General features: G+C 34.2%; 1 protein-coding gene across 3 annotated transcripts in view; it reads right to left on the bottom strand.

Annotated features, from left to right (window-relative positions):
- The window catches only part of Itgav (integrin subunit alpha V), an 86,512-nt gene that overhangs the window by 34,311 nt on the left and 39,114 nt on the right, over window positions 1–13,087 (bottom strand). For 2 of the 3 annotated variants that reach the window (XM_020164071.2, XM_074071239.1), the window contains exons 5-12: window positions 12,361–12,422; window positions 10,287–10,332; window positions 7,937–8,062; window positions 7,138–7,182; window positions 6,372–6,415; window positions 6,231–6,287; window positions 3,586–3,638; window positions 2,873–3,075 (exon numbers count right to left, since the gene is read on the bottom strand). In XM_020164071.2, coding sequence (XP_020019660.2) covers window positions 2,873–3,075; window positions 3,586–3,638; window positions 6,231–6,287; window positions 6,372–6,415; window positions 7,138–7,182; window positions 7,937–8,062; window positions 10,287–10,332; window positions 12,361–12,422 — 636 coding nt within the window. The remainder of the gene's footprint in view (window positions 1–2,872; window positions 3,076–3,585; window positions 3,639–6,230; window positions 6,288–6,371; window positions 6,416–7,137; window positions 7,183–7,936; window positions 8,063–10,286; window positions 10,333–12,360; window positions 12,423–13,087) is intronic. The other variant, XM_074071240.1, reaches the window with a different exon arrangement.

Raw genomic sequence — 13,087 nt, 5'->3', positions numbered from 1 at the left:
CTTACCTTGCAAATCTCATTCCTGCTCTCTTCATACTACACCCCAACTCTTTAGCATCATTCGTCTTCCCAGTAATCCTGGCCTGTGTTGTTTCTTAAACACACTGAGTTGTCTCTCATCACAGGGCTTCCCCTTGTTGTTCCCTCCTTTCTAACAGATTCTGCTCCAGAGTTTGCAAGTCTTGCTCCTTCTGTTTGTACAACCCACAGATCAGACATATCCTGACAAAGAGGCCTTTGTTGGCCCCCTTATCGAGTAATGTGGCCCCTCTCTCAACCCCTACTCTACAACACTTTCAATTTAAATATTTCTATCACATTACCTTTTTATATTTTTAGAAAGTCCACTCATTATCACTTCTGGATTTTTCCATTATTTATTTACTTGCTCTATGGCTCTCTGCAAAACACAGAAGCTCCATGAGATCAAGGACATGCCTCTCTTGTCTCTAATGGCCTCTCTTACCTGCCAGAGCAAACTACTTCAATTTCCTTATTGTGCCCACACCATTTTATATCTCTATACTATCACCCACTGACATACCAAAGATACTTTCATCTCCCATCCCTTACCTGAGACCATTATGCCTAAGATGATCTTAAAAACTGTCACTCTCACATTTTAGTGTTTATTTTTTCACATATACGTTGCCCCTATTGAAATGCTGAGTTAAGGACATGGGTAGGCGCTGATTTATTCTCTCATTTTTCAGCACCTACAAGAGTGTTTGGTTTTTATAGGCATCAACTAAGAATGTGTTATTCTTTTAAAAAACAATTATTTAGAGACTGGGGGTATAGTGTAGTTCAAATGGCAGAACTGTCCAGCAACTGTGAGGCCCTAGCTGTAATAAAGCATTTACATTATGTAAAGTGTCTCTCTTTTATCCTTTTTTAAGCTTTAAAAGATAAGCATAATTTCTAAATTGATATAGCACTAAGAAAATATTTACTAAAATATAATTTCCCAACAAAGGATGACGCTAATACTGATATTATTTGATATAAATTATCTTTAATTTTTCTAAACTCTCAAATACTTTATACATGCTAATTATTTTCTCTCTTGGCTGACATGTCTAGAAAGTCCTATATTTTCATGTAATCAACTTCTTCCTTTGATCATTTTAGTTGCTCTTTTCTGGTTTTTTTTTTTTTTTAATTTCCTCTCTGCTTTTATGGAAGGACACTGATGAAAACCAAACAAAATTATCCTGGGGATGGTAAAATTGTGGAATGTAACTTCTTGTATGGCTTTCAATATCCCTCTTGGTGATACAGTTTTCTGGTGGGATAGGTAGAAAGGAAGGAATATAGGAGCAATAGAACTGAATTCATCAGGTATAAACAAAAACAGAACCATATTATAACTAATGGCATATATATATATATATATATGCTTATATAATACACCTCAGGTAATTTTTCACAGACATTATAATTACAGCCTACTTACTATTTGGGATAACAAGACACAAGGAAAAATCTTGGCAGAGCTTCAACACCCTCTGTAGTATCTATCTCTAAAAGTAAAACCTCTTGGAAAATCTTTGTAAAACTTCAAAATTTTTAGCTGTTTGTATTTGTTGTATTGACAGACTACGCATTATAATAAAAATATGAAAAGCAGTATGAGATAACTGACTGGATCACAGTATCAAGGAAACGTCTTTAAAGTAAGTGGAATACCTTCAAGACAATTCCTTCAGGACAAAGTGACAGCAAATATGTCTGGCTTTCTCAGAAAGCTAGGAAGACAGAGATCCAGATCTATTGTAAAGAACTCATTAATTTTATGCCAGGTAGTACTTCAAATATGGCCCTTTATTTTCTAGGTCATTTTTGTTATTAGTATATCTTGTAGTCTGTATTTCATATATCTAATTTGTAACATATATTTTGTTACAAATTTTTTTTTCTTTTTGCTTCTAAAGAGTCTTTATAGTCCTATAATAAACTCTAACTTTGCTTTTCAAAGATACCTAAAAATAATGAAAGGGGACTATTATAAAACAATGGGCATATGAATAAAATAAAAATTAAAAAATAAAAATAAATAAAATAAATAAATGAAACAATGGGCTTATACCTTTTACATATTCCCATGAAGAGACTTACAAGCTCACGCAGAATGTCCTTCACAGATGCAATCAAAGTTATGGCTTAAAAATATTAGTGGCAGCCAGGTGCTAGTAGCTCACCCCTGTAATTCTAGCTATGTGAAGGCTGAGATAGGGAAGATCACTGTTTGAAGCACTGTTTGCCTAAGCAAATAGCTGGCGAGACTCCATCTCCAAAAAAAACCAGAGCAAAATGGACTGGAGGTGTGGCTCAAGTGGTAGAGTGCCTGCTTTGCAAGTGTGAGATCTTGAATTCAAACTCCAGGACCCACCAAAAAATATACATCTATATGTATGCATATAGATGTATATATGTATTTTAGTGGCGTATCCTACTCATGAAGAGTGCATCAGTCAGCTTTGCCTTGAACAGGTGCCTGGGAGCATTTATTCACTTGTAGCCAAATGGACAGCAGAGGGCACTGCTGCTCAGCAGGACACAGAAAATCACCAGCTAGCACTGGGCTCCACTGGCAGGAAGAAGAATCCTTTCAAAAACTTGACACTCTGGCTTGAGGCTGCTTGAATAATAATTTACAAGAGAGTAATTTCTGAAATTTTTGCTTATTTTTAAGGGGAAAAAAAGTAGTCTATCTTTAAATTTGACATGTCACTCAGCAATACCTATTCCATCCTTCCAGAAAGGCAATTTGCCTATGTGAGCTATGCAAAATCTAGAGATAGGATTTTAGGACTTTTTTCCTTGTGAACACAGAAAATAAGGAATGCACAGTTGCTTAACATTGACCTTACCATTGAAGCCATCCTGGTCCAGGTCTCCCAAAGGAGCTATGGCACTGCCAAACCGTGCAAAGACCTCAAACCCATTCAGCTTTGTAGTCTGGAAGTCTCCTGAAGCTCTTTGCAGAGACACTGACACCTGTCCCACCTCTTGAAGTTTGCCATCAGAGCCTCGGTCCATGAAGAGAGGTGCTCCAATAAACACGTCTGCATAACTAAAGAACAAAATCTTCTCACCACAGCAAGATCAAATTCCATCTGCTAGTAAGCACTTTCTTACTAAAACTCTACTTTCCTCTTTATTCATCCCTCTCAAAGGTACATCAAAATACAAAACCACCATCACTGCAGTCACTAAAGCAACTACAGATGCTGCTGGTTACCAAACCTGAATTCTAGTTCAGTACCAGAATCCAGACTGGACCTTGGAAACCTGCAGCATGTCACCCTGCCACACAACAACCCATGACCCTTGACTTCAAAGTCAAACCTTCCCTTGATTCCTTGAAAAATCATTAAAAGAATTTTCATGCTATAAAATTTATTGAAAAAAAACATGACCAACACAAAGTAATATTCATGATTAAGGTTGCTCCAAATTGCTTCCCTAAAAAGAAAGGCTACTAGCAGAAAGGGACAAAGAAATGGGGAATATGTTTAGTTTTAGTAAAGCATTTGTAAACACAGGAGGGAAACAGTTTCTGGAAACATTTTTTTCAACTTACTCATCCCCATTAATGTCAGTGGTGGCTACAGAAAATCCAAAATATGCAGCCATCTGAATAAGAGATGAAAATAAAATGTTTATATATCATCCTAGTGGATTAGACAATCAACATTTGTGGTATATGTATCACATAGAATGGAATATTTTTTCTTTGCATATAGGGTTTCAGTCAGAGTATCTTGTCTTTTATATGTTCTATCAACACAATGATAATCAGGCAGTGAGGCTTATTTATTCTCTGAGATTTATGGGCAAAACATATTCCATGAACACCATTCCAATGTCTTCGACATGTGCCAGTTAAGTCCAACTAGTGTCAATTTTCCTTTTCAAGCCTGGCCTATTCCCCATCATTCCTAAAAAGAGTGTGTTTATTAGACACATTAACAGAAAGATAAAAGTCATAAACAGGCATTTTGCTTGAACCCAAGATGATTTGAATTGAACCCATGGATGCCTTTGCAGTGAGGAAAACAGATTTTTTAGTAATAGGTAATTATTAATAATAGGGATACTATTATTATTACTAATAAAAACAGATACTTGGAAGACAGAGACAGGAGGGTCCCAGTTCAAGGCCAGCTTGATAGTGAAACCTATCTCAAAAACAAGCCAGGTGTGGTGGCACAAGTCTCCAGGAATTCTGGAGGCAGAGAAAGAAGGATTGTGATTGGAGGATAGCCAGGGGAAAGTCAGCGGGAAACTTTTGCTGAAAACAAACTAAAAGCAAAAGAACTAGGGCCATAATTCAAGTGGTAGAGCATTTGCCTAGCACGTGTGAGGTCTTTGAGTTCAATCCCCAGTACCACAAAAGGAAAAAAACAAATAGTAATAGATAGTAATTGGCTCTCCCTAAGTGAAACTACTAAAGAAACTACTGTTTGGAAAGATATGGAAAGGAGTCCTTGTTGTCTCACATTTCAGTCAATAACTTTCCAGATGGTTCTGCTTTGGAAGTGCAAATGCATTTGAGTTTATTACGGGCTCATGACACATGGGGAAAAGAAGTCCTCTCACCATCACAGTCAGAACAGCCTCGCTGGAAATAGATGTAAAAGGCAAAGTTCTAAAGAAAGCCCCACAAGCAATAGAAAAAAAGGAAGAAGGCAGATTGAAGATGGCTATAGTGAAGACTGAATCACCAAAAAAAAAAGGAAAGACAGCAATGTTTGGATAGCAATGTTTGCAAAATTTGATTCGCTGAAATGTCAAAGATAAAGGGAGTTCCTCCATTATCTAATCAGGATTGGTACAGTATAAATGAAAAAGTGAAAGGCACGTTTTACATTCAATGACAAGTAAGAGCTTATGTAATACAGCATGCTGCGTTTGGGGTACCATCATGATGTGCTGGCTGGAATGTAAAAGAAGAGTTTCTTTCCAGGTGTTTACCTAGAAAGTATAAAGGTTGGCATTTACTGAGACAAGTTTTGTCCTGTGCACTACGACTAAATTATCTTCATTTACACTAATGCCATAAGGAAACTGCCAGCATCCCTGTTTTCTATAAGTGAGGAGCCAGATTTACAGAAGTGAACACTCTGTTCAACACAATAGCAGACAAAGCATGGACAGCCCAGGACAGTACTCATCAAAGTCCAAGTTTCCTGCCTGCCACCCCTAACAGCTAAGGAGGAATACAGCAAGCATCCTGGACAGCACACAGAGGGATTCAGAGACCCACATGGACATTAGAAAGGACATGCTGCTTGACCTAAAGAGCAGCGGGAAGGGATAACCACCCCTACAACAACCCTAACCGCCTGTCGACTGCATGCCACTTTGTGCAGTGTGCCTACCATGCCTGCCACACTAAAGGGAAGAGGTTTCTAGGGGTCATGAATTTCATTCCTTATCATGTCAATCCTTTTCCAAAGCCAGTAATCTCTACTGAACAAGTGGGCTTTAGTCCTAGATCTGCAAAGTATAAGAAGGTTTTTTCCTCTACTTACTGTTTAATCTTCCCTTTATCATTATCAATGCATTATACATACAATCCAGAATGTTATAAAATGCCTATACTTGCAGAGAACATCCAGTACTGAAAAGAACTACTTTTTAACTGAAGAATATTTTATTTCTTGTAGTAAAACTCAAATTTGCTATATCATCTATAATACACACATCTGGGACAAGCTTTGTTTCGCATCTAATAAAATTAAAAGGCATAAATCATTCCTTAAGGGAAATTTAATGACATAAGCAAAGAAAAAGGAAGTTTTATGGTTTTGTGTGGGTGCAATTTCATTTTTTATTTCCTAAAAAAACCAAAAAAGCAAACAAACACAAGTCATTTATGCAATGACAAAAGACTTTTGGTTAAACAAACTACTTTGGTTAAAACAAAGTTAAAATATTTAAAGCATCTATGTGTGTGTATAGATATATATATATATATAAAATAACAACTATTACTGAATCATTAAATTATTTTAATACTGCCAAGAAAAGTTTTAAGATATTAGGAAATGCTGATGACACAAAGTTGACTGAAAAAGCAAGACATAAAATTTAAAATAGATTGGACTAATTTTACACACATGAGATGGGATTATAGGTGACTTTTACACTTTACTTTCCAAATTTTCTCCTATGCATATATTCTGTTTTTATAATGGAGGGGTTAACATTTTAAAAGCATACCTGCTCACCAGTAAAATTATGTAAGGAGGACATGTTTTTCCCATCATAAATATAAACCTATATAGGAAAAATAAGAGTAAATGAGGTATAGTAAAATAGAAGGTAACACATATTTTTAAAAACATCTTTCATCTCTCCTACCATTCCCAAAGTCCTTGCTGCTCTTGGAACTCCTGAAACAAAGTCTGAGAAGAGAAAACAAAAACTTGATTACGAGTTTTAAAGAGCAACATTGGAAATCGCAGGCATAAGTGGCTATGCTACAGATCTTTAAGTTTTGCTATTTCAGTAGAAAATAAATAAGAGATTTTTAAAAATTGATACTCCATATAAACAACTCCAGCATTTTAATTATAAAATCAAAATTTAGAAAATACTGAAACATCCTGAAGGACTCAAATATATGGAAATGAATCTTCAAATCATTTATAATCTTGTTAAACAAGAATCAATAAAATGAAGTAACTTAAGAACTAAGAAAAAAAAAAATCTAAGCTTGCTAAACCAAGCTCTGAAGGGTAACAAACAGGACGGGGCTAACAATCTTACAGACTGTGTCCAAAGGTTACAAATCAAACCTAGAAGGAACTAATCCTTTCCTAGAGAACAGAATTTGCTGTGAGCAAGGAAGAAGGAGCTGAAGAAATCACTGACAGTGTGGAGGCTGGGGAGGGAGAGAAAGGAAAGAACCCAACTCCCACAACAGCTATCCCCAGTTCACAGAGGAGACGCAACAGAGACCCAGCCTGGACTCTGCCACGATCTAATTCCTCCTCACTTCTCCTGTTAACATTCTAGTACAACGCTTTCACATTGAAATGAGTATTTCCAATGTCATGTGTTTCAAATGCTTAATTTAAACTTTTTTTTTAAAAAAAGGGCTAAATATAGTACAAGTGCTTCATACCATCTACGCCATCACCATTGAAGTCTCCAACAGCCACTGAGTAACCTAGGTGAGAACCAAAGGAGAGAGAACCATGAAGGCAGAGTCCTTACTGATGAGCTTTCCTTCAATGTATTTTCTCCTCTACGGCAACCGACTCACATGTACGTCATGAATGAATCTTAAAGGCAGTAAGTCAGTTACATACTCAGAGTAGCTCTACTAGAAAAATAAGACCATTTTATTCACTTCACAAAGGAATCTGTTAAAAATAGGCTAAATTTGGAACTCATCAGAAAGGAAGAACAAATAACAGATGCTTTCAGTCAGCAAGTAGTACTTCTCTTGTGTGTGACTTGTTCTCATAAATGACAAAGAAATTTAGAGAGAGTAAACATTAATAAATCCTCACAGTAATTTAACAAGGTCTTAACGTTCAATAGTTACAGTGCCTACACTGGATGCTCAGAAGAGCAAGTTATAAGTGTGTGACTATAGGCAAGCGATGTTGCTTCTCTGTGCTTCGGTGATATGATCCACAAAATGGGAATAATAATAATAGTGCACTTTCACAGACTTGTGAGGATTAAATGAGTAAATACAAATAAAACACTTAGAACAACGCACATTTTAATGTTTAGTTATTGCCACTACATCCTTCTTCAATTTCAACTACTGAAATGTAACAAAGTTCTCAGTAACAATTTACAAAATTGTATGTGCCCTATATATTTCACACAAAGTATTTTTCTACTTGAAATACTACATGTAAATAATAGAACAACTATATCACAACTCCAAAAAAATGAGTTTTACTTACCCAAATAACTGTCATCAAAAATTGCTTGTGCTGTCCGAGTTGCTAACTGGTTATTATACTTGATGCTGTAAACGTTGGGGTCATATTTAGATACGATTTCTGCCACTTGATCTGAAATGAGCTGACCTTTAAAAAAATAAATACACAAATATAAAACATAAAAAACTTCTAATTGGGAACTTTATGATACGGATATCCTTATGAGGGAACGAAAACAGTATTGGATAGTAGCATTCCTGTTTTTTGTTGGTTTTGTTTGTGAGATAGGGTCTCACTATGTAGCCTAGGGAGTCTTGAACTTGCGATCCTCCTATCTAGGCCTCCTGTGTGCTGGATTGTAGGAGTGTGCCGCCATGCCTGACTAGATGCTGATATTTCTGTTAGTCTTAAATAACTCTCCTTGATAATGCTAAATTTGAAATTGATCTTATTTTTTAACTTACAATTATTTCTATTCAGGACAGTACTTAAAATAAAAGTGTCTGCTAATAAAATTTTTAAAACAAAGGATTTGACTTAATTTACTAAAAAATCAATGTTAAATAGGTAGAATAATGAAATCAACATCTATTTCCCAACCATATTCATTATAACTTGAAAAAGTTACTGAAGCAATTAACTTTATAGTCAGAACTGGTTTAACTGCTTTATGAAGCAACTTGAAAGGTGAGTTCACGTTTGCTGTCTTAAAAATACAGTTAAAAAGCAGTCCTAGTCAGCATGGTGGCACATGCCTGCAATTACAACACTGAGGAGACTGAGGAAGGAGGATATCCAGTTTGAGGCTAGCCTAGGATACATAGCAAGACCCTGTATTACCAGAAAAAAAGAAAATAAAACAAAATCACCATTCCTAACAGAGAATCACAAAGTCTAACTTCCTAGGCACACTTATCAGATACTTCCCTCTCCTCTACTGAATGCCCTATGTAGTAATAAAGAATAAACGTGTCCATGTCTGTTGGTTTGATTTTATTCCTTTTTTTTTTTTTGATGGTGCTGGGGACTGAACAGCCTCTTGCATATGAGGCATACTATGTGCTTCCCCACTTAGCAACACATCCCCAGGCAATAAATCAGTATTTCTATACCAATAAGAGAGAATTAATAACCACCATTTTCTCCTGAGTACTTTAGAAGTACTACTTTTGTTTTAAATTAGTAAAACTCAATTGCAATCTTTCAGAATCAATTTTATGGCCTAATAGATAAGTAACATATGGAATTCAATTCAATTTTAAGTTTTAGTATGTCTCACAAGCTGATCCCTGTTTGATGCCTGATTTTTTCCCTGTTTTCATCTCCTCTTTTGTCTTCCCTTTCAACTTTTCATTTACTCCTATTTCTCATTCCTTCCATCCTATTTTCCTTCAGCAAATGTCTCCCTTTTGTTCCTCTTTCTATAAAGGATATGCAAAGCAGGTGGTTTCTCACAAAAAAAAAGTGAGGAAAACATAGATAGCATAGAATGCAAATGTAAAATTCAGAATTAAAAAGTACTTTCAAATCACTTTCCAAGTCTTCCAAATACTGGCAATGTTTAAAATGTTAAACTGCTAATAAGAGTTCTGACCTTGTAGCAGCACTTTCTGGCAGAAATTAAACACATCAATATATTAACTAAATACATAACTATGTATCTCTAAGGATAAATGAAACATAAAGAACGCAAATAAACTGATTTAGTTACCTGTTTTCAAACTGCCAACAATAATGATCTTGTATACATTTATTCAAACGGTAACTTAATTTAGGCTTCCCACAATGACTAAATCAATCAACTGAAGTTTTACATCAATGCCAGTTTAATTATATTTTTAAAATCTTAATAAGATCTTCTATATTTAAAAAGTCCCCAACATTTAAGAGATTATTCTTGATGTCAGTGATTAATGAGAAAATAACCACTTAGGAATTCCAATAAACAAATTCAAAATAGTTTTAAAATCCTGAGCTTTCACAATACCACAACTGCCTTCAGGTTAGCTTCTCACACTCACTGTGCGATGCTTGCACCATGGACTCAGGAGTGCAGGAACAAAGTACATGCCATGTAGAGTAAAAATATTGCTGAATATAATTTTATGCTTATACTTTATAATTTACCTATTTAACATATATAACATTAAGTGTATGTTACAGTCTTTTTAAAAATGTTGTATGACACTTTGGTTTCTCTTCAAATCGCATAAATCTTTTGCCTTTTACTAAAATGTGTGACAGAGTACCTATACTAAATACATTTTACATTCTTTTCTTTAAATTAATTTGAAAATTTTCATAAGTACATGAGTATCCAGAACCAAAACCATTTAGACCCTACTGGGTAGGTTAATAAATACTAACTTACCTTGCCAGTAAAAGCTACCAGGACCACCAAGAAGTACTCTGTCAGCCTAGATTGAATCAAAGAACAAAAGGATATATTTCAAAACAAGTAACTTTAGAAACAAATCAATGCAATAAGCATACAGGATATTTATGTGCATTTATATCTAGTATATAAATATTAAAACCATAAATCTCAAACTCATCTAACTCAATTTCAATAGTTTCCACTGTACCTTTCCTAAAATAAAATTAAAAAGTAAAGTTATAATACATTCATTTAGCATATGAAAACATTTTTTCAGTAGATCTTGGCTATTTTGTACATTTTGAATGAAGTACTAATACAAATATTATTAGATTACAACCAGAAAAAAGTTACTCCTTAATTTTATATATTAGTTCTGTGATTACTTAAGGCAAATTTTCTCATAAGCACTGGAAAATTTTCTGCTAAAGGAAAACTACTTTTAGTGTCTCATAGATCTAAACAGGTGGGAAGTTAGAGAATGAATTTCTATGAAGTATATAGTTGACCAGCATTTCTTACATCTGTAACAAACTTCTGATATTGAATTCAAAGAATTTTATGTTTGTGCACAGTGTGATGGGAATTTCTCCTCACTGGTGGAAAGAGAATATTTTTCCCCTCCAAATGTACATACATACACCCTTTTCAAGCTTTCAGTAATCTCCTGCCCTGGTTCTATAAAAGATTCTTCCAGACTGTCTGCCTTAAGATAATTTCCTCTTTTCAGAAATGGGTTTAAGGAAGTGAATGGTTAATTTCGCAATGACTTACACATTATAAGAATGCTTCTGGGGAAATAATTTTACAGGTATAAGTACAGAGAATATGAAGACTTTTTTAAAAAAATAACATCTGTTTGATAATATAGCATGTAAACTCTGAATATTTATTAACATACTTTATTTCTCTTCATTTGACGTCCTTAAATTTTGAATTATAGGTAATATAAAGCTGAGCGCATTAAAATAAATTACCTAGTGAAATCGATTACCTAGTGATAATTATCAGTATCTAGAGCAGAAGGTAAACTAAAAATAAAGATAAAATCAAAATTTTTAAAGAAAATGCTTCATTAGTTCTTTAGCATCACAATTTTAGTTTCTGTTGCTTTCATAAATTTGAGGCACTCTTTATTGCTCACATTTTTCAAGAAGGCTATAGTAAGCTTTCGAAGGAGGCCCCATGGTTTTTTGTTACCATTTGTTTACCTACGCTTTGCTTTTGTGTGTGAGTTTATAGTTTTTGCCTTTTTAGAGACAGGGTCTTGCTGTTGTAACTCAGGATTGCCGGGAACTTGAGATTCTCTTGCCTTACTCTACCAAGTGCTAGGATTACAGAAGTTCACACCACACCTTGCTTAGAAAGCTCCACTTTCAATCAGTTGATATATTTTTGCAACTTCAAATTATTCTCAATTTGATATTAAAAAGGTTCAGATGCCCACCAAAAAAATAAGCAAAGAAATAACAAATAAGCAAAATAAAAGTGTACTTAAGAAAAATTATTTTAGAAAATATAAATGAAAATTTCATTTTAGAAAAACAGGTTGAAAACTATCGATTCTGAAGAGCTAAATTAGCTAAGAATGAGCTCATTTAGCTAAAAATGCATATAGTCCTACACATAAAATTTTCTAATTATTAAATTGTCACAGTTTCACTTGGTACCTACAGGCACAAAATAAATAGCAAACATCCATGTTTATCATATAATTTAACTCTAACTGTATAACAAAGCTCCTATTGACAGCTTTTGTGACAAATCAGTTTTAGTTGAAAATAAATTTTAATATTCTATAAATTCACATAAATGGAAATTTATTAAAATTAAATCATAATAGTTACCAATCATTTACTGAGTAGATTCTCTACTTTCATCCATTCTCACTGTGATGCCTCCCTATTTCAAATATGAAATATGATATGAATGGGATGCTTTATTAACTATTTTCATTACCAGGTAATAGTTACAAAGAAGCTGAACGAGTGACCAGTTTATTTTTAACCATAGCTGAGTCGTAACTTAGATGCAAATGAATCTCATTCAGTCTTAAATAAGAACTTACTTTAGTAAAATCAATGCTGAATCCTCCTTGACAAAATCCCTGTCCATCAGCATCAATATTTTCTAAAATAAAAAGATTGGAAAAATACACAAACCCAAAAACAAACAATAACACAAAACAAAACATGAGATGATTCTGGTATTACTAAAATCATAAGATAATCTACTAGTTTCTGCGAGTGGTCATTCACTCAAGCACTTGATTATCATCGTACTCTGAAAAGGTTAGCATATCCAGCATCACCTCCTCAGATCTGGAAACAGGGACATTGAAGTACCTGGACCAGTCACCAAGAATCAAAGACCAACTAAGTCAATGGACTGAGAACTTATTGTTTTAACCACAACCCACAGCAATGTTACAGTTTATATCACAATTTAACACACACCGTGTATGTGTGAAATAGATATATAACTGACACAAAATTCCACAAAACAATATTACTATTATACATAATATTCTAACACTGTCTACTTTATTGCATTTCATTTCTTAAAGAAAATCAGTTGTGATCTGCTATACATAAAAATTAATGAGTTTTGATCTGCAAGTTAAAAACTCCAATCTGAAATATCTCTTCTTATTATCCTAGAGTTGCTAGGTCTTTCCTAAATTATTTTAAGCAATAGCAAAGAAATACATACATTTTCTATACATATATTTTATATCCAGCAATAAAAATTTTTTAAATTATAAATAACAGTTATAATTTCAGAGAGAGGCAAGG

The sequence above is a fragment of the Castor canadensis genome, chromosome 4 (assembly GCF_047511655.1).
Source record: "Castor canadensis chromosome 4, mCasCan1.hap1v2, whole genome shotgun sequence".
NCBI lineage: Eukaryota > Metazoa > Chordata > Mammalia > Rodentia > Castoridae > Castor > Castor canadensis.
The sequence above is the reverse complement of the archived record's forward strand: the minus strand, read 5'-3'. Positions and strand labels throughout refer to the sequence as shown.